Source organism: Rhopalosiphum maidis, chromosome 2 (assembly GCF_003676215.2).
Source record: "Rhopalosiphum maidis isolate BTI-1 chromosome 2, ASM367621v3, whole genome shotgun sequence".
NCBI lineage: Eukaryota > Metazoa > Arthropoda > Insecta > Hemiptera > Aphididae > Rhopalosiphum > Rhopalosiphum maidis.
In genome coordinates, this window is record NC_040878.1 from 69,443,684 (window position 1) to 69,470,660 (window position 26,977).

General features: G+C 29.8%; 1 protein-coding gene across 3 annotated transcripts in view; it reads right to left on the minus strand.

Moving 5' to 3' along the window:
- Positions 1-26,251, minus strand: part of LOC113551928 (protein numb) — a 36,060-nt gene extending 9,809 nt beyond the window's left edge. The window contains exon 1 of one of the 3 annotated variants that reach the window (XM_026954511.1): positions 25,769-26,251. Coding sequence is in view for 2 of the 3 variants with exons in the window: in XM_026954509.1 (XP_026810310.1) it covers positions 14,265-14,426 (162 nt within the window). In the remaining variant the exon portion in view is untranslated. Of the gene's footprint in view, positions 1-14,264; positions 14,817-25,768 lie in introns of those variants that run through there. The other 2 variants (XM_026954509.1, XM_026954510.1) reach the window with 2 other exon arrangements.
- Between the last annotated feature and the right edge of the window lie 726 nt (positions 26,252-26,977).

A 26,977-nucleotide genomic window follows, 5' to 3' on the forward strand; every position in this document is an offset into this window, starting at 1 on the left:
CGTGTAGCCACTCACCGTGATGATCCACTACTATAGTATAGTGACTATACCACCCCGACCAGTCCGTGGGATCACGTCGGAGAAATACAGGCGCACATAGAATGGGCTCACCACCGTATAATAATGATAACAATGCACCGCAATACTCGTGTCGAGTGTAGGAAAAAAGTCCAAAGAAAAAGTCAGTTTTTATTTTTGTGGAAAAAATCAAGACAAATTTTAATTTGTGTTAAAATTAAATGCATAGAAAATAATGTGCCTAGCTACAGTTGATATTTATGATAACTAAAGTAAAATTAATATTTGTTTCATTTATAAATAACTAATAAGTACAACGGTCATGATATTAATTAAAAATCCTTCCATATTTTTCCACCGGTTTCAAAATTACTACTTCCGTTTCGATGTGATATAATAACTATGCGATTGAACAATGACTGATTTCCTTACGTTACTAAATCCTCTTGATTCGTAATATTCGTAAAGAAAAATGAAATTAATTTCACAAATATTAATTTTACATTATTTTTAATTAATTGCATATTACTTTATTCTTCGTACTTTTTTTCCGTGTTAGTAATAGTCGAAGTTTTTTTTTCCAAAAAATTAAATCATTCTTTTTTTCTGACCACCACTCGTGTTCTAGTGTTACCGTACCTTTATTGTCTATTCCGCGGGCTCGACAAAAAATCAAACATAAGACTGGCGGCTGCGAGCACGTAAAGGTATTATAATATTATATAATACGCATCATGCACCCCTAGCTTCCTAAAGCAATTCGATATATATTTTATTATAATAGTATGGTATGGTGTTTTATATCTGTGTATACTGTATATGATACGATACAGCACGTCATATATTATATAGTTAAAGTGCGTTGACCGACGGCGTCATCACCGTGACGGTATTGTTTTTTTTTTTTTAATATCATCAGGTTATACAGCACTGACACACCGTGCACAGCAGCAGTTGCTACTAACAGAAGAGATCAGTGCGAAACGACGATGACCGTGGGATAAACCCTTTGGGCGGATCGCTTCCGCGTTCACGCTCAGCAGAGCGCGAATTTTTCCGAGCGTTATTTTACACAGTAGAGTATATTATATAGTAATACATAGGTACGGTAGTGGGGTATTTCGGTCGGGGAAGATTTCCCTCTCCTCACTTCCTAATCGATTTATTTATAAATACTTACTCGTGTTAAGCAGAAAAAAGGGATGATAAAATATGTATGTATTTCGTTTTACTAAATACGATAAGTAAAAAATTAATATTAATTGTAATGAAGTAATGACAATAACTGATTATAGTAGGTAGGTACTTGTATTAATAGTTTAATACTATAGTTAAATAAAGTTTAAGTAATAATAAAGAATTAAGCCATGAATTCTCACTTTGACGTTCTTGTCTTAGGGGCATTGGAATGGTGGTCTTAAGTAGATAGTACATTGTACCTGTAGACTGTAGTAGACTTTTGAATGGAATTGAAGAAACTTTTGGCCTAAGTTTTAATGTAACCTAACAGGAGTTTAGGAATTTTGAGATTTTTGTGACGTTTTTTCTTACAAACCACGAAGCATTTTTATTATTCTTAAGTTAATATTTTAAAATACTTGCAACTTACTTAAGTAGGTGTGTGAACATTTTTCCCGAATACCACAAGTCCACAAGCATATGTAAGCAGAGAGCACAATACTTGCTTACATAGAATAAAGAAATATTTTTTCTGTAATGCAGATCTCTGTTTAGAATAAGAATCAACATTGCTAGGATTTGTAGGTTAGATAATATATTACACGACCACCAAGTAAATCTTTTGAATAAGACACTTGACGGTAGACCTCAAAGGGATAGATACATAGTTAACATTAAGCGAAAGTGGAGTAGTCACGATATAGGCTGCTAACATGACGTTTACATTTTTAAAAGGATTTGATATTTTAAAATTATTGTATCAAGATTATAAAATATTTAAATGTATAAATGTAAATTAACTGTTATTATTCCTTTTGTGTTACGAGATTTAGTATAAACTGTAGATTATATTATTTCATCGGCAAAAGGGGCTACATTAATGTGTGGAATATCAGTACATAACTATAACTCACTTAAAAATTAAGATAACAATAAAAACCTATAAGATGCCTTAGATAATATTATTACCTTTAAGTTTGATAATAGGTAAATTGACTTTAATATTAAAGCTAATAGCATAAAATTGAATCTGCTAAACGCTCGGCTAAATGCAAATTTGCCATGTCTTACGTTTGTAAGACAGAGACAACACATGCGGGTATGACGTCCTCTTAAGCTATGAGAATCATTATGTGTCATATTGTAAGTGCCCCTTAGTAGAAGTTGATAGCAACGAGTGTTAGCGGTGCGCTGTAGACCTGTAGTACTTGTACTTTATATGCTTTCGCCTGTAGCAGATCGAAATATATTTGTCTTTTGTACCTATTTTGGAATTATTTTCACTCATTTTATGTAGATTAAAAACATGATAATGATCAAGCATGGGACAACTCAAGAAGAGAAACTGTTTGAAATTGTTTTTGCTATACTATGTTCACAGAAAATAATTAATATGGACATTAAATAAATATAATTGACGGATTTTCAAATATGGAAAAAAGAAATTTTGAATTTGTAATTTAGTTAAAGAATTTAATTACTTTAGAGATTATGTCGAACAATATATTTTGAATAATATATAATGCAAAAAGTTAACAAAATAAACTACGAGTAAAATAGGTCAGTAGATATGTATATAAACTGTATCCGTAAAAGAGCATACTATTAATACAATTTAAAATAATTTTAACTTAAGAAAACACAACGTACAGTTTCGAAAATATAAGAATAAAGCTATTAAAAAAGATTACCAATTCAGTAGAAGCAAATACGATAAATTTAATGTCTACCTATACCTACACAATAATAATTATTTTTTCTATACATTTTACTATAACTTTTTCGAAAATTGTAATTATAAATAGGCAATAAACGAATAATTAAACATTGCTATAACTTCTTTCATAATAATTTAAAATCTAAATCTCATGATTTTTTAGAAAACATATTTTACAAAAAAATTGGCCATTTTTGGTAAGTAAACACAAAATGTTTAAAAACATATTTCATAATTGTTTAGTGTATATGAATCCGGGCGTTTCTATATATGGTACACTGGTACAGCCTTATAGGCATACTAAATACATTATATATACCTGTATTAGGTAAATGGTCAAGTGGTTATTTCTTTGCAATAACTTTTACAACTTTTTATCAACTGGTTTAATTTTAATTTATTTATTTGACTGTATATAATGAATAACATAATACACTAAATTTACAAATGTATTAATAATATTATTTTTAAATTCTAAAATTCTAAAATTTATTAAAATTGTATAAAGATTCCCTTTGTGGATTTTTCCTTTTTACAAAAGAAAACGTTAGCTATATTATTTGAAAAACTTTTTTTTTCGCTGTTTTATCAAGATTATGATGATGGGTCTTTTAAGCACAGAATAATAATACACATGAAGTAAAACACTGTCTTATTGTTTTCCTGCATGAAAATTTATGAAAAATGTATTTAACCTGCACATATATCCCATTCAGCAAACACCTATTTAATTGTATTGCATTATTGTCGTGTTTGACGAGGACAAGTGCGTAGAAAGAGCATATCGCCGTCACGTACCTATAATCTATACATAAATTGAAGCGGAGGTATACCTTTCAAGTACCACTTATTATTATAATAATATAAATATGTAATATTAAAGTCTTTATATTATAACGTTTGTCGTAATATTTAGATGGAAAATTTGTAACAATTTTTCTATTTAATATTGTTTTTAAAATGACAAAAATCAACCGAAAAATAGTGTAGCCAGTTAAATCAGTCACCCCTTATAATTTATATTACTACTTATTAGTACCTATTAGGTACCAGCGAAATATTTATCGAGCTTCGGGTGTATTGCGTGCACCGCCATTTACCACATCCGGGTGTATTCAAACTTTATTCGTGTCTCGTATTCATATTGAATGTATCTGTTTTAGATATTTCATTACGTATATACAGTATACACATACACACCACATCCACTACACGCATAAATATAATATAGATCGTAAACATTCCGTATAACGTCGAGACGGCAACAAACACGTTTTAGCAGTCTCATAACTGAATAATATTATATATTATATACGTTAAGTATAATATTATATAGGAACACATATAAATTAATAAAATTGTAATATGCATTATATTATATTACCACATGTAGGTTTTATTTCTATAGTAGATAAGATTTGACTGTGACATTAAAAAACGTTTAGACGCATAATTTATATACGAGTACACACACATATAGACAAACACATTAAATTCTTATATTGTATATTTTTTTTCTTTCTAAAAGTCTGCTACGTCAGTTTAAAATACGAACGACGTGCTATACTTTCACCGATCCTATATTATATATACTACACGATGTACAAATGATAGAACGACTTATCTATATATATATATATTATTAATAGTGTGCAAGCGAGCGAGCGATACATAATGTAATATGTAACTATATTATCCAGCTTTCATAAAATCACTGCAACTAAGAGAAGAAGATATCGGAATCACGCGTGTAAGGGTGGCGATCGTTTTCTCGTTTTAATTGGACGATTTTTTTTTTATACTCTTCAAAACGAACAGTTCCATTACAATGATAATAATAATAAGGACCATCGCGATAAGGGATTTTTTTTTATTTTTTAAACTCATACTACTACTTATGGTTCCCACGAACTATCCTCCGCGTAGGCAGACGAAAAAGTATTAAAGAGTATTAAACACGTGTCGCGTACGCGTGCGGTAGCACTGCTGCAGACGACCGCATGCAATTTCCGCTTCCTATATACGTTCATCTATTATATATTATGCCTTTCATTGAATACGTTGGCCGACGTTCCGACGGATTAGTGCCAAAATCCTAGTATACTGTACACTTATAATATACTCAATCGATAACTTACGAAATAATATGCATGAAATAGACGAAACGTTAAATCATAAACAATCTATATAATACGCACTTAACAACGCTGCTGTTAAATACGACGTGTACCTACTATGTATTATATTATATAGAGTTTAAAACGGGAAAATAGTAACATCTGGTTAACATGCCGTAAATGCAGCGTGTTTAATATATATGGTCGAATGGTGATTTTTCAAAAAAGGATTAATGCGGTCTTCGTGTACATAAACAGATCGAGTAGAATGCTCTCGGTAAAAACCGAATAGTTATAAATCAATTTTGTTTATTATTACATCCATTAAACGTTAAAAAAAGCGTGAAACACAAATAAACACATCGATTTTATTTGTTTATTTCAATATACAGATTTAGAATAATGTTGGGTCTAAATATTATATTACACAATATTCATTTGATACTTCTACATAATGTGTTTTTCGTGCATAAAATAATTCATGAATTCATCATTTATGGTAAATAAAATATTTTACGCTTTAGTGTAAAAGTATGTATGTATATATTATGTATTATACATGAATGAATGTATGTATGTATGTATGTATATTGTCTACCTATCCGGACATCCTGTTTATACATTTATACATGACGATAAACGTGAGCAAAGACAAAATCGACAGGTTTCTGTACATTATTATGGTCTATACTCTAGTGTAATATACTTATATATATACATTAAAAATGATCATTGTTCTTTATAGTTTATATACGTTGTCAAACATTTAAATAATATTTGATATTATTGCGATGAAACGTTACGATAGTTCATAGGTAGATAATTGAATGGTTTTATATAAGAAAAATTGTATTAGCTTTTTATTTTTAAATAATTCACACGCAACGGGCAGTGACACAGTTAGCAAAAAAACTGTGTGAAAATACCAGAAAAATGTCCTTTTTTGGTTTGGACCCTTAGCTATCTCAAAACATTAGAAATGCATCTGTTCGTGTTCCCATAAGAGGGGGGCTTGCTCACAACAAAAAAGAACCATTATAATACGTATACATGTCGGTGTCTTCGGGACACGGGACAGAAACGCTACCTGCCGTATGAATGGCGTGTGAAAAATTATACAACCAAAATACATTTAATCACACGAGCATTTGTGCATTATATACATGTATGATACAACGATACCTATGATAATTTTTAAGCCCCTCTAATAATATTATTAATTGTGTATCATATGTTGTCGACCACTGGCGGCTAGCATTCTTTCAAATCATAACCACGTATAAGGTGTATACCTTATATACCTAGCTACAATTTCGAAGAGCAAATATACGCGGTAAATCAAATTAGACACTAATATTTTTTTTTTGGATTATGTGTATAGTGCCTGCATTATATATAGACATATAGTCAATGATATAAATATTACATGATACACTAGGTATAATCATCTATTAAAAAAATAAGACAATATTGATTTAAATCTCGCAGTGCTCATTAAATTTCATTATACTGTAAAGGTACTGATTTAAATTATAATTAATACATAATTATTAATTGACATAATTCATCATTTAAATAAAATCCAACACATCAACATTTGTAATAAATTATTCAGGTAGACGTAATTAGCCTAACATTAATAAAACGAGATTAAAACTACTACAGCGACTGTACTTAGGGCGACAATTGGGTTTTTGTTTTCATAGTTTTACGTTAAAATACAATATACTATATAGAGGTATACATATACTATAAAGGCATTGTACCTGGTAGTAATTGCGGAATAATCAATGAATTCATATTACTAATTATCATTGAAAAAAATAATTATATATATTATATTCACTCAAATAACGATAACTAGGTATTTAATATTATACAATACACAGTATAAAAGTACAAAATATACTCTAATTAATAAGTCTGTATGAACTGTATTTTAAGTTGGGTTAGTAAAATAAAACTTTACTTATTATTACAATTATGTGCTATACACATTATAATTTATATCAACGACTGTTATGCGACAATGACAAGTGATATATTGTGACAACATATTATTACCATTCAACATTCACTATATTAATATATTTATGGTAAGTTTATTATAAATATGTAAACTGATGAATTGAAAATATGATCTTATTTAATATTTAAATATTTAAAGTTCATATAATATTATACAGGTGGTGTACCAAAAATAAGTAAACCTTGACAATGAAAACGACAAAAAAATGTTCATTTATTTTTTACTTTTTTAATACACGTTAAACGTATAGCACATGGACGATTCATTGGCCAGGTATGTCCGATATTTGATGCCTACAGCTAAGTAGTACACGTTTCGTAAACAATTTACTCAACTATTAAAAACTAAATGTATTTAATGAATCACTCTGAACATAAACCAGCGTGACTCAGTATATACCTATATATAATGATATTGAATTGATATACGCACTATATGGTATGGTGAAATAATATAAGAAATTTGAATTACAGATAAAAAAATTATGTTGTATAAACATAACATTTACTACAAAATTATTTAAAACGATTAAGAGTTTCAATAACTTGTTAAATAATTTATAACTGTGAATTATAAAAATTTATCACCATAACAGTTAGTAATAATGAGATATAACTAGGGCTCGGAAGTTGTTGTATTTGCATGTTTTTTTTTGAACCGTTAGATTTATTGCTAAGTGAGCTAGAAATTCGTTCTAAGACACTACGAAAAACATATCAAAAGTTTATAGTGCATATTTTTACATATTTAGTGATTTTTAGATTTTAAAGCATATTTTATAATTTATGAAGATTTACTATGAAAATTTGTAAATAAAAAAATAAATACATTAATATTGAGATATATTATTAGATATTCTTGTATCGTATTTTTATTTATTTATATATTTTTTTAAATTTTGATTAAAAATTAAAAATCAGAATTATTTTTATTGTTTTGCTTTTTCCGTGTTTATAATATTTTATATAATATTTCTGCAAAAAATAAAATATAAGTGCATATTTTTAGAGCATATTTGTACTTTTTTAAGCACATAATATATTTTAATACGTATATAGATATAGATGTACATATAGGTATAAAAAATATTATAGTCAAATTAAATAATAGTCATAAAACCCGAATAGATAAATTATTCATAAATATTTTCAGTTAACTTGCGTCATAACTAGGCTTAGTTTATTAATCTCTAAAAACACACAAATATGCAGATTTTTTTTGCTGAATAGTCAAAGGAAAATACTAAAAATCTAGATAACAATGCGTATTTATAAATACGCTTTAATAAGCATAAGAAAACCTAAAAACCTTATAATTAACAAAATAAAATTTTGGATTTTTCTATTATATTCCAAATAAAATGTTGATTTTACTTTCTTATTACATTTTTATTTAATCAACTATATAACCCCGGTTATACCACTTTCATTATTATACTATAGTCCAGATAGAATATTTAGTAATGTAGAGCGTATAAGATATTAAATAAAATGTATGACATAATAATATTATATTAATTAATATACATTGTTAAAGCAAAAGAAGACTAATCATACCTATATACGTGCCTATATTTATATTATACGGTAAAAATAATTTTTTTTGTATTACGTTAATATATATATATATATATATATATATATGGTAAAACAAATATTAAAAAAAAATAAATTAAATTCTTTAATATAACTTGTATCTAAAATACAAAAAACCAATAAACTAAAATGTAATCAAAATTAAAAGTGCCTGTTGAGTATTGTAAAATTAATAATGTATATAATCATATAGGTAAATAAAATATATCTTTAAGTTTCATTTAATCCATTTAATTTATATATATATATATATATAATAACTACAATTATACTACATATTATGTAACAATATACAAACGACAGCTGATTCAGAGGCTAAGGTGGTCAATGGATCTCTGAAGATTTCAAATTAACACGTACCTACATATTTTACACATTTAAATTTACCCATATTAAAACTCAATTATTGTACGTCCACGTACATTTAAGTATGCGCACGTAGATTTATTAAATTTCAGAAACTCAATAGGTATTTAATATTCGAAGGTCTGCACATTACTGCTTAAGTAAATTGTTCATAATATTTTTTTTAATTCGTATAAAATGTTCACAAATATAATATCTACTATACGTATTATACCATTATCAATGAAATAACTATCCCCGCACACTTTCGGTGTATAGATATTGATCATAACACACGTAATTTGTAATAATTTTATCATATTATATACTCATATATATATAAGCATCGTAAACGCTGGTCGATAGCGTACAATTATAGAGGTATAACAATATCGAATTCAATCGAAGCGAGCACGGTTACACACGGTGACCGACGGTCGAGCGTGAACGCTTCCTAAACACGACGATCAAGTAACTATCGAAACAAGGTGTACCGCCTCCTCCTCCGACGACAACATTAAAAATTCTAACGCGCTACATGCGTAAATAATATTATTATATATTATCTAGGTATAAGGTACGAGTATCTACGTTATTTCGTCAGTATATAGATGGACTCGTACAAACTGTCGCGTGTGCGTATAAACTGAACGAAACAGGCGGTTACGACAAACCTCGACAGCTACAGACTACTATACTACGCCTACACCACGACTATATAATATACCATAAACACACGGCGTTATTATTATTATTATTAAATATATCGACGCAGCAACCAGATGCTCTACGCAGCGATGCTCACTCGTCGCGCAGCTGCTACGACACAACAAACTGCAGGCACCGGTGGCGTGTTTTAAAAATAGTATCCCCCCTTGTGATCATTAGGGTTGTGTAAAAGGTTTTTTTCGTGTGGACCTGCTATACGGCCTCGCGGCTTGAAATAGAAAAACACGAAAATCGATTTTCCTGTGTACGTGTGTATAGATACGTATACCTACGCATAAATAATATGGTACCTACGTGTACAGCCGCATCATCGCAGTCAGCCGTTCCCCCCATGTGAACGACCTCGTGAAAGCCCCCGCGCGCAAGGTCAACCGGCAAAGAAACATTCTCGGAGAATAAATAATAAAAAAAAAATATATATATATATATATAATAATAATAAAACGAGAATATCAGCTCCGCGTTGAGACACGATTGCAGAAAGACCGGCGACGCCGATGGACCGGAATGAGAGAGAGAGAGAGAGAGAGAGATGAGATGTGATAAAAATCCGTCGACAAAGAAGAATATTTTTTAACTACTGTTATAGATCGCTGTCGTTTGTGTTTTTCTATAGCATTTTAGGCTTGCACAATTCGTCGATATATTATACTATTATATAGACGTATATATAGATTTGTCGTTGGTTAATTATTAAATTAACTGCAAGGCCGATCAGCGATCGACACAATGGCAACGTCGGCAGTCGGACGAACAGTTGTTTTTTTTGTCAAATCAACCGGAAACGTGCAACGAAGATGTGTGTAGAAAAACATTTTTTGGCATGCCTATAGGCGCACGAGGAGGCTGCACGGAAACGTTAACGGATGTTGAGACGTTTTTTTGTCGGAGACGCTACATACGAGACAGAACGTGAACCGTGAATTATGCAATAGGGGTTGAATGGTGCATGTATATATGTATTAATAGACGTAGGCTTGTGTGCGTGCAACTCTATAACTTAGAACACAAAAGACTGCAGTGACGACATATATCAAGACCAGTGTACCTACCTACATTTATATACCTAAACCGATTTCGGAGACGATTACGAGACTATACATTATGATCATTGATCAACCTGTTATAATAATAATAATAGTAATATAGGAATCCGATAATAGTATACATAGTATAAGAGACGAACACGAACGGCGACGGATTTCGTATACTCACCCCTATAAATTTTACACATAATGTATCTAATACATATATTATGAGGGGAATGCACACTCACCCTTATAATATTATCCATTGTCATCGTATGAGCGAAAGGGGGAAGTAAGACAGTAGCTGTAGGTACCCATATAGCAACACGCTGTTTTCTTGCACACCGCGATCTCAAGCTGTTTCGAATAAACAAATCGGAAACGAGAAATAAAAACGGCGGATATCCTGTGGGTTCTTGTATACTTGAACGAATACATCGTTGTTAAATTCGGTTGTTCGATTCGGACGCATTGCAGCAAAATATTATGTTAAGTGAACTGAAAAACAATTACTTTCCATACTCGATATTTATATTATACGTATCTCGTTTTTGAAAAATAATTCATGAACGTGGAAAAGATTTACCGTCTATATAGTCAATAGTATACTGTACACTATATAATTGTATTGCAAAAAATACATTTTATCTATTTTTTTGATTTTTTCGTTGCTTTATTATTTATAAAAATATCTATTAAATATTTACGAATGTACGATGAATAGATAATTTGACGTTCCCAATTGGTGGATATAATTAATTTCTATATTATGTATGAAATCTATATATATATATAATCAAATATAATAATTATCATCGTTTGAAGTGTACATGTTTGTTATCAATCGTAAGCACTTTAAAATAAACGATATATTAGTGTAAACATTTCTATTACCTTAAAAAGTCGCCATCACAATAATATGCATAGTGTGCATGTCTGACTTTTTTTTATGGTGGTGGGGTTACGTTGAAGTTGCCGAGTCCCTACCATTTGATAAAATTCAAACGGCATGGCCGTGGAACATTCTTTAGTACAATGCTAAATAATGAGATTTTTAATTTTTAATTAATTGTTTACTTTATGATTTATAGTATATACAACATAGTTTTAAACATTTTATTAGCTGAAAACTACCGATAGTTTTTGTTTATAATCGAAGTAACGGGTTTTATGAATAGTTTATTAACGCGTATTCGAAACTTTTTAACATTTTAGACGACGTAGATACTTAGTCACTAATCATGATAAAAGACAAAGAAATGTCACTTATTTACCGATATTGACATTATACGTCTTTTATGTTCGATTAAAATCAAGTAATAATATTATACCTATATCTAAATATAATACGTGATAAATTAATGGACTGGTAGTAAATATTACACATTATACATTTATACCTCGATTTATTCCGTGTATAATACATACACAGAGTCCAAGTTTCACAAGGCAAATAATATTACGTAAAGGGCTATTCTAGTATTTAAATTTAAATGTATTCGTTTAAGAAGTTCAAAAGACAATACTACATTTTTATTATAAAAAAAAAAGGAACAAAAGGAGTCCAAAAACCCAATAGTTAAACATTCGCAATATATTTTATAGACTGATTTAAGATATCCACGTTACACTAGGTATTTAGCGAGGTATTTAGACTATTCGGGCTACCCAGACTCATGAGCCGTTTTAAAACCTAAGTCAAGCCCAACTTTTTATCGTCAGGCCATATTAGTAAAAATATATTACCTTTATGTGGACCAACAATATTAAAAGTTTAAAAAGTAAAAAGTATAATATTGATACCTATCAATACTTGTTATCTATAGGCCTATTGTTGGATATAGGTATATTATTTTTTTAGAACAACTATAAACATAGAAATATTTTGTAATTGTTTTTAAATTTATTCTATATATTTATATTTGTTTAGGTTAATGGTTGGACGTCATTTTCGTAGGCAGAAGACTACCCTTAAATATTCCAAGTATTCGAAGATATCTATCGAAATGATTACATGAACAAAAATATATCAATAGACTTTTTCACGTCGTTGAAGTACTTACGATAATGTTGTACTTCATAACTGTTTAAAACGTCACCAAAAAAAAAAAAACAAAATTGAACTAGAAGAACCTCGACGTAATGTTACGCACACAATTACGTAAAATCAAGCAAAGCATAGTAACGAACTAACAATGTAATAACATTATGTGTATAATGTGTAATATTCTCTACCGCACACGCTATTGACTGTACGTTGGTTCACATGGTCCCAAAACTATTTTGACATCGCACGCGAGAGACGAAATTTAAGGTAGTTTGAAATAAAAAGAAAATTATTGCACAACTGCCATGCATATTTTACAGAGTACCTAGTACTTACTACTCACCTACGTGTTTTATAAAATAAAATTAACTCCATTAAAAATAAGTCAATTATTTTTTACAGTTGTTCAACTAAAAATATTGTTTTAAACGAGTTTCTTAACTATTACTTGTCAATGCACAGTGTCTATGATATTTGTGCATTTAAACGTTTCTGCGAATTAAAGTTAAACGAGAAATATAATTTTTTTCATTTGAATCTAAAACCATTGTGGATGTATATTATATAGAATGATTAAATAATTTAGATACCAAATTAGACTTGATATCGCATTTAAATATGATTTTAACTCGACGTATTGTCTTTAAAATCGATCGGAAAAGCTAAATTGTTCAATTGCATTCTCCAATTTCTATTAGTTTACCATAATTAATAAATTGACTAACTAAAAGGAAAAACATTACCTCTTGATCTTGGTCCTAACATGTTAACTAGTCAATGCCCGCCCCCCTCCCCGCCGCCAATACCATAGATCGAACGGTGATCGACGTAACGCGAAACGTACGTGTTGTGCACAGCCCCTGCCAAGTAGTAGTCGCGATTTATCTTTGTCGTCCCTCGCGGATCGCGAATAAAAAAATCTTCGTAATTACTATTTATCAATAAAACGCCCACCCGCCACGGGCTATATATATATATATATATATATATATATATGATATTACACGTAATACAAACAACGCGTGACTGTGCGTTGGGTGTATTCTCGAAACGCGAACACAACAATAACACGGTAATATCACAACGCAGGTACATTAAACGCGCGGAATAATAATTTATATACATATATATTATTAGCATAATAATTATTATTGCACGACGGACTACGGGACACAAGGTCGCACCCAACCGGTACGCGCGTACTACACAACGCAGCGTTATAGGTAGTAATAACCGACGACACGTTTCATCGTACACGGCCGCGGGCAAGGCGCACGCGGCGGGTGACGTCGGTGACAACGTCGTCGTCGTCGTGCACTCGCGATGACGACGAAGTGCCCGCGCGTGCCCTGATCGCCGCCGACGTACGGTGACACCGAATAGCGCAATAGCGACCGGGTGCCCGATTTGGTTATTGTTTATACAACATTGCCGGCTGCGGGCAACGTTGGTCGTCGTACCTTTGCGGATTTGCTGTGCCGACAACTGGCCGAACGCCGAAACGTCGAGCCCGCGTGACTGGCGACCCGGTCCAACGGTTCGTGATGCGACGCCGCGTTACCCATGACTTTTGGGCTGAACAGCAGTTTTCGCGAGAAGATTTTCTTGAACGACAACGGCATCACACACGTCCGGACGACGTGATCGCGCGCGCGAAAAGTAACACACACGCACACGGAACGGCACGACGCACCGAGACTTATCACGATTTGAACACGTCAGAAGACATTTGCGGATGAAAAACGACTGGACGAACACGAACCGGACGGCAGTACAATAATTCGCCGACGGACACGACGCGCGCGCACAAGACCGTGTGAAACCGCGGAATTTTGCCGCGGACTCGCGTTATTCTCTTATTATTATCAGCGACGTCGGCGGTGAACGGAGGGGTGTGTGTGGGAAAGAGACTCGGCGGCGTGATACGAGAACGCGCGCCAACGACGACGACGGCGACGACGGCGACTGACGAACAACGGTTACAAACGGACCCGTGCGACTGGCGAATGGCGATGAAAATTTCGTAACGTACATTCCCGGAGGACCCCTCCCCACACATCCACCGCCCGTCCGGGCACCCCAACGGTGCGGCGGCGGTGGCGAGTAACCGGTTTCCACGCGCACGCGGTGGGAACCGGCAAGGCGGCGTTCACACGCACGTGACACGACACATCGCGTCGTTACGCGTACGCTTTCGCGATCCGCCACCAACAGTTGTAATTACCGCTCCTCGACGCGCGGCCCCACCAAGACCCCTCCGAGACAACCACCGTGTGTCGTCCGTGGTGTGGTCGCGCACTCTAACCTCCTCTGCGCGTACGACGACAACGACGACCACAACGCGGTCTGACCGTCAGACGTTTTTACACCCGCGACGGATGTAACCCGGCAACCGACCAATAACGGTGCCGGCAACGACGGCGATTTCAACGGATTTCTGTACGCGCGCAAAAAGAGGGTTGTTGCTGTAGTAGTAGTAGTACAACCGACTTTTCGACCGTTGACCAAATACACCATTACCAATATTCATTATCGTGCTGTTCGAGCGAAACGACGACGGCACTGCGTCGGCGTTCTACCCAAGTGCCGAACGATGTTTTTGAGATACACACTTGAAGATAACGCCTGATGATGAGTGTATGAAAATTAGTTAGAAAACGTACCTCCTATTCGTATTCGCGCAAATGCGAGTCACACACTATAATATTGTGATAGGTACTTATAGGCGATAGTTATAAAATACAGTAGATAATAGGTATACGTTATACGTATCACTTACATCGTATATACATTTATATACGGTTGCATTGTTGTGGAAAGGAGAGTACTTGTCTCCCCTGAAATTTTAACGAGGAAGCAAAGATATAATTATTTTGTACCTCCAGATATGCCAAAGGTATAAATCTTTAAATCTTCTAAAACAATTAGAGAATGCAATTAAAGTATCGCACGCCTGTAGCACTTAAGAACATTGGTTTCACGTTCCTCGTGCATGTAGTATAAGTATATAATAGTATGTCTGTAGTTGTCGACGTATCGTCAACATAATACTTGGGTTACAAAAATAACTCAATAATATTATTTCGTGAATTATTATGATTACAGGATTATCCGCATGACCACATCACATTTCAAACAAGTATTAGTGAAGTATTATAGCACCTTGTTTTATGAACTTAATATGTACTTGATATTGTTAAATGATATGTGGGTACTTACGATTTGTTTCTAAGCCATAAATGATTTTTAAAACTTGTGTAAAAACAAAACAATTTGGTTATGGTATCGATTTTGGTGAATAAATTATTTCACCCTCTTAGTTTTATACCCAGTTACACAACTGGCCACTGAATATAGGTTTTATTATTTATAATAATATAGTGTTAATATCTCTCGTCGTTAAACATCGTCATCACTATTTTTTTGTTTTTATTTGTATAATAATATGTCAATGTAGGTTCTGTCATCGGTATTTTAAAGTATTTTTCAATAAAATATTGCCCTCAACACTGAAATTCTGTCAACACCATTTATTATGCTTGAAATTAATTGGATGAAACGTGAAAATTCGGAAAATATATTTTGTATGTAATGTAATTACTCGGAAACGCGTTTCATTTGAAAAGTGTATTCATCACTGGTAAAACGTACATACTACATAGTACATATAGGTGTAAATTAAACCAATGACAAATATTATTATTAATTATTATCATATTTAATAGAAACACATCTTAACGGAATTAGTTTTGGCTCGACTGCCTAGAAATATATATTTTATCAGAAAATTATTCATTTGGAACCACATACCGTACACCTAACCTAATAATATACATTGCCGGAAATTATCCATTTGCATCAAAAAAAGTTAATTCGTTTTGGGTACAGTCTATATATTTGCGCTAAATTTATCTGTGTAAATATTTTACTTTAACCTTTAACGACTTGTAGGTTTAATAATGTTTAATTCATATTATCTAAAGACGCCAATTTTATACCATACTAATAATAAATTTTTATTTTTTATTTTAACATTATAATAGTTATATTAGTTATAACAAACATTTTTTAAAATCATATAATAGTCAATATTACCAATTTTTAAAAATATCAACAACACACATTGCATATATAGTCGATAATAAGAAATTTTAAAAATAATTATGAATAATAACAATTTTTTAAAACGATAGACTATTGATAATATAGTTAATAAAGAGTGCTTACACATTTTTTATAAATTATAATTTCCTAACTAATATATTTTTTCATCACACATTTTTTTTTTCAAACCATAGGTGTTCAATATAACGCGTTTTTTTAATTTTCAAATGGAATATTTTTCATAAATATAAGTTTCGAACAAATTTGATTTCAACAAAATATTGTTCAGTACATTACAATTCCAACTTCCTAAAACAGTAAAACATTTACATATTATATATAAATTTCCAACACAATATTTTCCATATAAATAACGTTTCCGAGCGCATTTGTTTCCGATATGATGACATACATACATAATATAATATTTTAAACGGATTACGAATCCAACGTTATATGATGCAATAAAAATTCAATTCTAATAAATAACAAAATGTGTTTCTATAACGAGATTTATTTTTTCAACAAAAATACGTTTTCAATTTTTTATGCTCGCCCATTTAATGCATTTGATAATTAATAAACATATAACCATTATATAGGTTATGTATATTGTGCATGTTATAAAACATTGAATTTCAATTAAAATTTAAAACTATGTTTGTTTTTTTTTTTAATTGATCTTTTTTTTTTTTAGGAAAAATCAATACCTTTAAACTGCATTTTATCTGTGTGCCTAGATACCTATAATAAGTAATATTTTATGTGGTCGCGTATGATGGTTTATTGTATATCATGTGGCAAATTTATATTATACTTTATTATTTCTACTAAATCCCTATTCCTTTTGTAATTTTTAACTTAAATAAATATTATATTAAAAATTATTTTATATTAGGAATAAAAATATGAAGTTATATGAAGATATATTAGTATTAAAAATATGCAATTTAAATAATTATTTTGAAAATTATAAGAAAAATGGTTTATATAATATTATCTATAATATCAATTTTCGGGTAAAATTTTAAAATAGAAAATTATTGCATATTCTTTAGTTTCTGTGTCAAAAATGAAAGTAAAATCTATTATAAATTCAAAGTCCAAATTTCTAATATTTTAATTTTAAAGCAAGATAAAAATCACATATTATGACAAATAAATACTTCTTAATCCTTGTAAGTTTTGATTTATATTATTTTACTTTTTATTTTAGTAATCTAGTCCAGTGGCCCCGGATAAAAGGTGGATAAGTCTTGCAAAGTTGCAACTTATAATTGCAAGTTATTTTGTGTGTGTTTAGCAAAAAAAATTAAAAGTACGGACATTATCCGTGTTCTATTATCGAATTTTTACGGTATTTTAATATTTAAGCGAGTTATGAGTAAACGTAATATATTAATATTTAAAAATGTTCATAATTATGATGACCAGACGTACTCTATTTCATAGGTCAGTGCTCTTTTTTGGCGTGTGTCCTAGTGTCCTTAACAATAGTGTTAAATACATGATATTGTACTCTTTTTTTTAAAATTATTATGGGCTAATGTACGTGTTTATGTGTTTTTACTGATTTTTACAATTTTATAATTAATTTATATTTTATGGTTTGACCTAAAGCATTCTTATTGGTTGGTAGAACGATTTAAGATATACTAAATTAGATATATATTTAAGTTTTACACTTGGTATTTTTACCTTTAAAAAATAATTTATACTTTAGTTTAAGTTTACTTAAATTCTTCAATACCAAAGTATTTTCATCATAAAGACACTCACTAAATGAATTATTAAAATTTCAAATAATTGGTTTTTATAATTGATAATAATAATAAAATAAATAGAGTAATCAGATGAAAAAAAAACAATTTTTATAGAAGGAGAAGATGACCTATGGAAATATGGATAAAACGGGTAGAATAGTAAACACATTGGGCAATTACGACAGAGAAGGAGGTAAGTCTTAAAATGTACTTTTTTTTTAAATTTTTATATCTGATCACCATACTCATAATTCACTCATTATTAAAAGATAAGTATAGTAAGTACCTATAATAAGATCTATAAAATAAAAGTGTAATATAATATAATATGATGTACAATATTATGTATGTAATAATTATATTATGTAAATATGTGATTAGAAAGAATAGATTAAAGGAATTACCCAACAATTATACTTTTGACGTGATACCTAAAAATATTTTTATGTTAATAAAACTAAACACCAGTTTGTCTTTAACGTTCTCGGAGGATTTCCTGGGATATTATCGGAGTCAAGGTCAAGAATTAGTGGGTTTAAATAATATGTACAAAACGCGAGTGAAAGAGTTTATACATATACATATGTAGATGTTGCTACTTCTGAGACTGTGAATTTAGTCCTACAGAATATATATTATAATTTAAATTTAACCTTTATAAAAAAAAAAAAAATTATAATTTATAATCATAATCTGTATAAAAGTGCATGTTACCATCCTTTTTTTCCTAAAAGTTTATTTCAATTTATTTTTTTTTTTATATTTTTTGGAAAATTCTCATACTTAGTACTAGATTGAAGTAGCTTTTGAAAATGATCATCATAGACTCAAAATGTGTTTTGAAAAATAATTTTTGCTAAAGATATAGGTATTATTACTTACAAATATTATAATACAAGAACTACAAGATATTAGTTAACAAATAACAAGAATAAACAAGAATATGAAAAATTAAAATGTAAAATCAATTAGATACTTGTATAATTCAATTTAAAATATGTATTTATACTAATAACCAATAATAAATGTACTGCTGGATTTACAAAGTTAGGTAGATACAACTGTATTTTTTCTTATAAAGGAGAAAAATTACTATGTACTATGTTTTTCCACTATCAGACCATTTTACTGTTATTGCATGGCTCAGTGCTTCTATAACACATCAGCGAATAGCAAAAATTGAGACGTTATTGTAGGAGTACCGTTTTTACATCTAATTCAAGGTCTTTTTGGTATGTTCTACTACAAAAGAAGAAATAACATTTAAAATAATTTACATATATTGCACCAATTTTCATACTAATAAACACTTATCTTTTTAAATAATAATGATAAAACTTAATTGATACCGATTAAAGTAATTAATCCCTACTCTCTATAGCCTTTATAGTTTCTGCTAAAAAAAATTACATACGAATTCATATCATATTTAGGTATCTCTACAACAATATCTTTATATTATCAGAGCATTCAGAGCATATTATTCAGTTTCAAAGCCAAACAAGGCCTTACTGCACGTGTTTTTATTGTTATCGTTACTCGGTTAAGTAGGTACCTATATGTTACAAAGATTGGAAGCGTAACTCATTTTAATCATCATATATTAATTATATTATTTACTTAGCATGAAGGTTAAAATGAAAAAGTAAGGTACGTATTTTGAAAAAATAATGTAATAGTGGTGTGAGGTATAAACGTAATAAATATAAATCATGAATTAAAAGTTATAGAATTTCTGGGATATCTTTCGCCCTTTCGTGGTTAGTCCTCTTAAATAACCCCATGTTAAGTATTTTGAATCAAAATACGTTAGACGTGTATTATATTATATTTATATATAATTAAAATTACGAATATTCTATAAAGGTCGACGGTATATCGGTACACACTGCAGCGTTGCCCGGTAAAATTCTATTGTCTTTCACCGCATAGGTAAATTGTGACCGGCTTAATTATTATTTATTTTACTAGAGAAATAATTTGGTACTTACATAGTTACATAATAAATAAAGCAGAAGTCAAACGTTTAACATAATGATTTTCTTTTCTATTACATTTATGATTTTAAACAGATGTAAAGTAGATCAGTTATACAACTTAAATTTAATAATTTGTAAACGGCTTTTGTTTAAATTTTGAAACTGTTTATTTAATATGAATCATTAAATTAAACAATGTCATAAATCACGATTAAATTATGTGTAGTGTCCACTACTTGAACAGTTGTACAACATATAATATTCACTTTCACACAACCGCATGCACATTTCATCTAATGGACATAATCCAAAATGTCAATACCTATATCGAGAAACCAATCTAGTTTAAAACTAATGCAATGAGAGAGGGGAGATATATTTTCAAATATTGTTTATTGCTTCATATACGGTTTACTATCACACACGTATTATATACTAATACAGTAATACTATTACATATTATAAAGGTAATACACTATACAATGTAACTATAAATATTAAAAACGATACACAACCATCGGCCTTGACCAGAATATAACGCGTTTCACATATTTCTTAAGATTTTTTTCTTTAACTGAGGTTCCAGACAAAGCATGAAAATATTTTTTTTTTCATTTCCAACATTGTAGGAGTGGATAAATATTTTTTGTTCTTTTTCAATCTCCAATTAAGTCCACAAACACAGCCTTCTATTAAAGGTGGGAGTTCTATATGTTAAACACTATACACAACACAAAAATGACGAGTACCCAGCATGTAAATGACCATAATGATATAAATATTCAACGATACATTGATTTCTAATTATATCTTGAAGGAAACATCAAAGCGTGGATTTATTTTTATTTGTTTTTTATAATATTTAATATCTTATTTCTTATTAGTTGGATATTTATTATATACTATGTTAGTACTTAATATTCTATAATAGAGTATACACGTATAGGGTTTAGCCTGATAAATCATAAAATAAATCTGCACAAAATTAAATTATTGTAAGAATACAATCATCCCACGCACCGAGAATTAATATAGTCCATATTTAAAATAAATATTATTTTACTTTTCTAAGGAAAATATTGCAAGGTCGCATTTTCAATAAAAGGGTGATATTAATAATATTTATATCGAGTAATAGGTACATAATATATAAACCAATTGAAATTTCCTTTTACAGGCAATAATGCAATATACATACTGGTCACTAGAGTATTTTAATGTGATACAACAGTCATCAGATAGTAATAAGTATAAAATCAATTTTTATATTTTTAATAATTTGAGATCCCTAAATTCAGTAAATTCTTAATTTGAATTAATTTTTATTTATAACAAAATATTAGACTTTAAATGAATAAATCAAGACAATAGTCGTATATACCTAAAATACGTTTAAACTCATTCTTAGCTTGACATAATTATTATTTATAGCTTAATTTTTTTGTATTGGGATACAATTCAATTACATTTATTTTATGACTTGTTCAATTTATTTGTTAACAAACAAATGATTGAGTACCTACCGTTTAAACTATACGACCTACGTAGGTACTACACAATATGGCTAATATGATGGGTGTAGGCGCCATTATAAATATGATACAATATATAGACATATAGTGTGTAATAATAGTTTGATTAATACTTCTTACTGGTACTTAACTATTTAAGGAATAACTGTACGGAGTAGGGACGGGTTGATTAAAAAATTATTAATTCCGATTATAGTCTGGTTGTTGTTTTCAAAATGCCTGTCTCAATCCTTCGATTTTTTTTTTTAAATTTATAAATGCAAATATGGAGTTATTCTGATATATGAATTTACTTTAGAAAAGAGCTTAAGCTATTTACCCAATAAATAAATTAATATTAAATAATAAATTACTCTTATTAAATAGGTATATATTTTTTTGTTTTTATCATTGTCATTTGCATGAAAAATTAACTATTGTACTATTTATGTTTTTATGTCAATATATGATACATTACTAATTACACTTATATATTTACTTTTAATGGCTTACTGAATTTTATTATGATATTCCAACTTACAGTTTATAGACAAGTGTCTATAAATTATTTATCAAAGACTAGAGTATACAGTTAAAAATCTACAGACCACAATAACATTTTTAAATATAATGTATAACTTAGTTTTAAGAACTGTTCAATTGTTAAATTATAGGTACCTACAGTGGCATGCTCACAAGGGAGGGATCAGGGTGTCATATCCCCCGCTTTGGATTTTTTTGTAATGATTTATCACACAAAAAAAAAAAATTAGAGTCAAAAATGAATATCCCCCTTTTAAAAAAGTTGATCACGCCACTGAGTACCTAAGTATAGGTATTATAATTGTATAATGTTTATAATTTTTTATGAATTTACAGGTTACAACAGTTAAGGTTATTAGCCGTCGATGTTAATATATATATTTATTATATTACTGAAAGTCGTAAATAATATTTATTTAATAATTATTTATTTTCTGTTTATAATTTAATACATAATAACTAAAAACAAAACATTATATTGTATTAAAATAATTGAAACAATTTCGAATATATTATTATAAGGTAGGTATATTTATCAATATTATAAAACAATTATAGTTATATATATATTATTTTAACTAACTTAAACAAATGTTAAGTTAAATAAATATATATATATATTATATAGTAGATACTGGTACCTAATAGTGTTCATAATGTATAGGCAACTCTTGAAAATAATCACGTGTTTATTCAAGTGTTACAAACAAATTTTTCAACTATTTAATTTTTATCACGCTATACTGCTATAGTGCTATAGGTATCTACTACTTTTTTACCAACTAACAATAAACAATTCAAATAATAGAGTTCATTTAAATAAAACTATAAGCTATCTACAAAACACGAGAAAAATAAAATTGTTATGATGGGTATAAATATATCTACTATAAATATATATTAAAACATGAAATGTTAACAAAATTATAGGTAATCAAAAATAATATCCATTTTTATGATGAATATTGATTGTGTGATTTTATATTGAAAATTGAGTTAATTAGCACTCTTAATTTTGTCAGCCAACAAATTCATAAACAATTAATATTTCATTTGTATTGTTGAAGTTTTAATCTACGAAGAATACAATACCAGCACAATAAACTTAATCCTACTTCTAAGTCAAAAAAACAATTAATATAAATAAATCTTCCAAAATACGAATACACTATATAAATATTTAATAGCGTATTAATACATTTTTATTACTGTTGTATAAAAATACAATTGTTTACATGTCCCCTTTGGTTTGGTGATTGATAAGAGATATTCCCGATAGATGATTCATTAAAAAATAATATGAAAAATAAAATATACCTATCTAATACAGTATTAAAGTAACTATAGTCTATAAATAAATCAATTATCAAATATTCAAATCATATTTATTAGTTATTATTTTATTAATATGTACATTATACAGGTTATATTGACAATTAGTTCACCGTGGTTTCTAATATTTTCTTTTTGTGTTATGTTTATTTAATTATATTGTACTCAATTTAAACTTTTTTTCGAATGCAATTTTGTACATAATATTAGTTAATTTATATTATGTTTAAAAGAAAAAAGGTGGCCCAATTACTGTTTCAACATGCGTATTATACTTAATGAACAAACTATAATATTAAATTATGAAATTGGTCGATGGTCATTTATTTTAGTATGATTGGATGATCCGATTTATAAAAAGAAAAAAAAGATTACATGCGCATAAGTCCTATTGCTAATAGTTTAAATAATTAAGGCAAATGACTACATTAGGTAATCGTTTGTGTATTTTTTAATTATTAATCTAATATTAAAACATTTATTTTTTTCATAACTTTGATACCTATAATAATATTCCTATACATAAAATTAATTAAAACCTTCCGGATTTCAATTTTTGTTCAAAAAAAAAAAATGTACTCACTTTTTTTTTGTTAGAACTAAGATTCATAATAATAAAAAAATAAAATCCAACTAAAAAATTAAGACTTAACTCTTTATTTAGATGACATATTTATTAGAACAAAATGTTGTAATTATTCCTGTACAAAGTATTGTATACCTTAATACTTATTTTCGTATGTATTCTATACACAAATTATTTTATAATAATATACCTAATGTATAGGGTGACATTTTTCATGACGATTTGGAAACAATTTATTTAATTGTATTCTATATATTATATAATATAGAAATGCAAGAAAAATGTTTAAAACCATTTTAAATTTCCAGAAATTTTTAGACATTGTTCATTGTTTATTATTCATCTAAAATTCTAAATAATTTCTTAAGATACATTAGTAATAAATATATACAATTTATTTTAGATTTTCAGATAATTAGAATAATAATAGTTACTTACAATAAATTATTGTTATTAATTATTCGTAATCAAGGCAACAGTCACATACTATATTCCTTTAAGTTAAGATTTGACAACACAATTTAGTACTTAATACTTATAACGAAAAGATTAATTTAAATTATTTTATTGAATTACATTATAGTGAATTGAAAAGTCAATTAGACATTTTACTTAACCTCTAACCTATATATCTATTGAAATTAATATTAAAATAGTACCTTAGGTAATAATAAATTTACTTATATGTTTTTATACGTTTTATGTATTTTAAAATTACTTCCATTTTATTACAGCACAATAGGTATAAACCTTTTTATGGACAGCCAACAGGTTAAGTATATGGTATAGTATAAAAAGTCAAAATTAAAAAATAAACTTCTATTTTTTTTTTTTTTTTGGCTAGTGGTAAATTATTTACTCGAAAAACAGTCAGAATTATAACTTTCTCAGAATGTATGTACATAGTTGTAAGTATATACATGAACCGTTTTTCTAGGACATGCTTTTTAGTGTTCGTAATAACGCGATCAGGTCGAAGAACGACTGTTTAAATAATTTGGCCGTTTTTGACACACGAGTACACGACATAGGTATAGGGCATGTATCGGTACCGGGTCAAGTTCAAAGCTCACCAATATTTAATACAAATTATGAATTGTATGTTATTATGCAGTAAATAACTCACGGACCATACTGTCAACTTACACGAATTTTCGGCGGCGTGATGTGTATGTCCAAAGGCGATTGTTTGTTCGATTCGCACGATCTCGCTTTCCGACGAGTTTTTCATTTTCTCACTTGGATATCAAATCGACTATATCTAATTGAATGTGTTGTATATACTAATATCGGACAATAACAAATACTGCGGGAGTGTATGTAGGTATGTTATATGTAACTTAATTACCCTTTTAGTCGAGTGGATTATATTTTCGCGGAATCGTAAAATCGAATTATGAAATATTATAACGATGAGATACAACCGGCCGCGGGCGGAAAATCTATTAATGTATTATACGAATATTGAAACACTCACTTTCGGGCATTACCGTCGCTGCTACCCGCAATATTATATAATATAAACAATATATATATGTATGTATGTATATTATAAACCTATAACAAAATCACACGACTTAAAGCTAGTGACTTCGCGAGCCACCGAGTACGCGAGCTCGTGTTCTACTAATCGAGAGTACGCGGCGTTATCGTAACTTCACTGCCGCCGCCGCCGCCGCCACCACCTACTGTTATAATACTATATACTACCGACGCCGCCACTCCCTACCCGTCACGCTATACCGGCCTACGGTGGCTCACACCAAAGTCTCCCGCCGCCGTCGCCGCCCAGTCGCTCGATCGCTCTCTCGCGGTCGTAGGCAACGTGCGTGGCGCGCGTGTACGGGCGGCGACGCGCGCGAAACTTGGGCCATACCGGCGCAGACGCCGCGACCTTGGGCGGACTGGCCACAGCTATGCGCGCGGGCAAAGGCACCGTCGCCGGGACGCTCGATATTTGAACAGTGCGCCGCAAAGTTACGGTGGGCAAGGCGGGCGCCTCCAGCTGCAGCGTGCAGAGAACGAGCGCGCTTAGCAGTACGCCGTCGTCGACGGCACAGGATTGGAAACGTTGACCCAACGATATGTCGATGTACATTACCCAACGACCACCAATATCGAAACATATTTTTATTTGAATTAACGAATAACGGTACAATTCTGTATAGAAACAGATGATGATTATTATCAAAACGGAAAACTGTATAAATATGAATTCAAAAGAAAAAGACAACTTAATAAAAATAGAATAATATTACTATTTTTTTAAAATTATTATGTAACATTAAATTACTGACATAATATCACGAACTTATAAAAGTTAGGTATAGCACTAAGTACTAACACACATTAAAA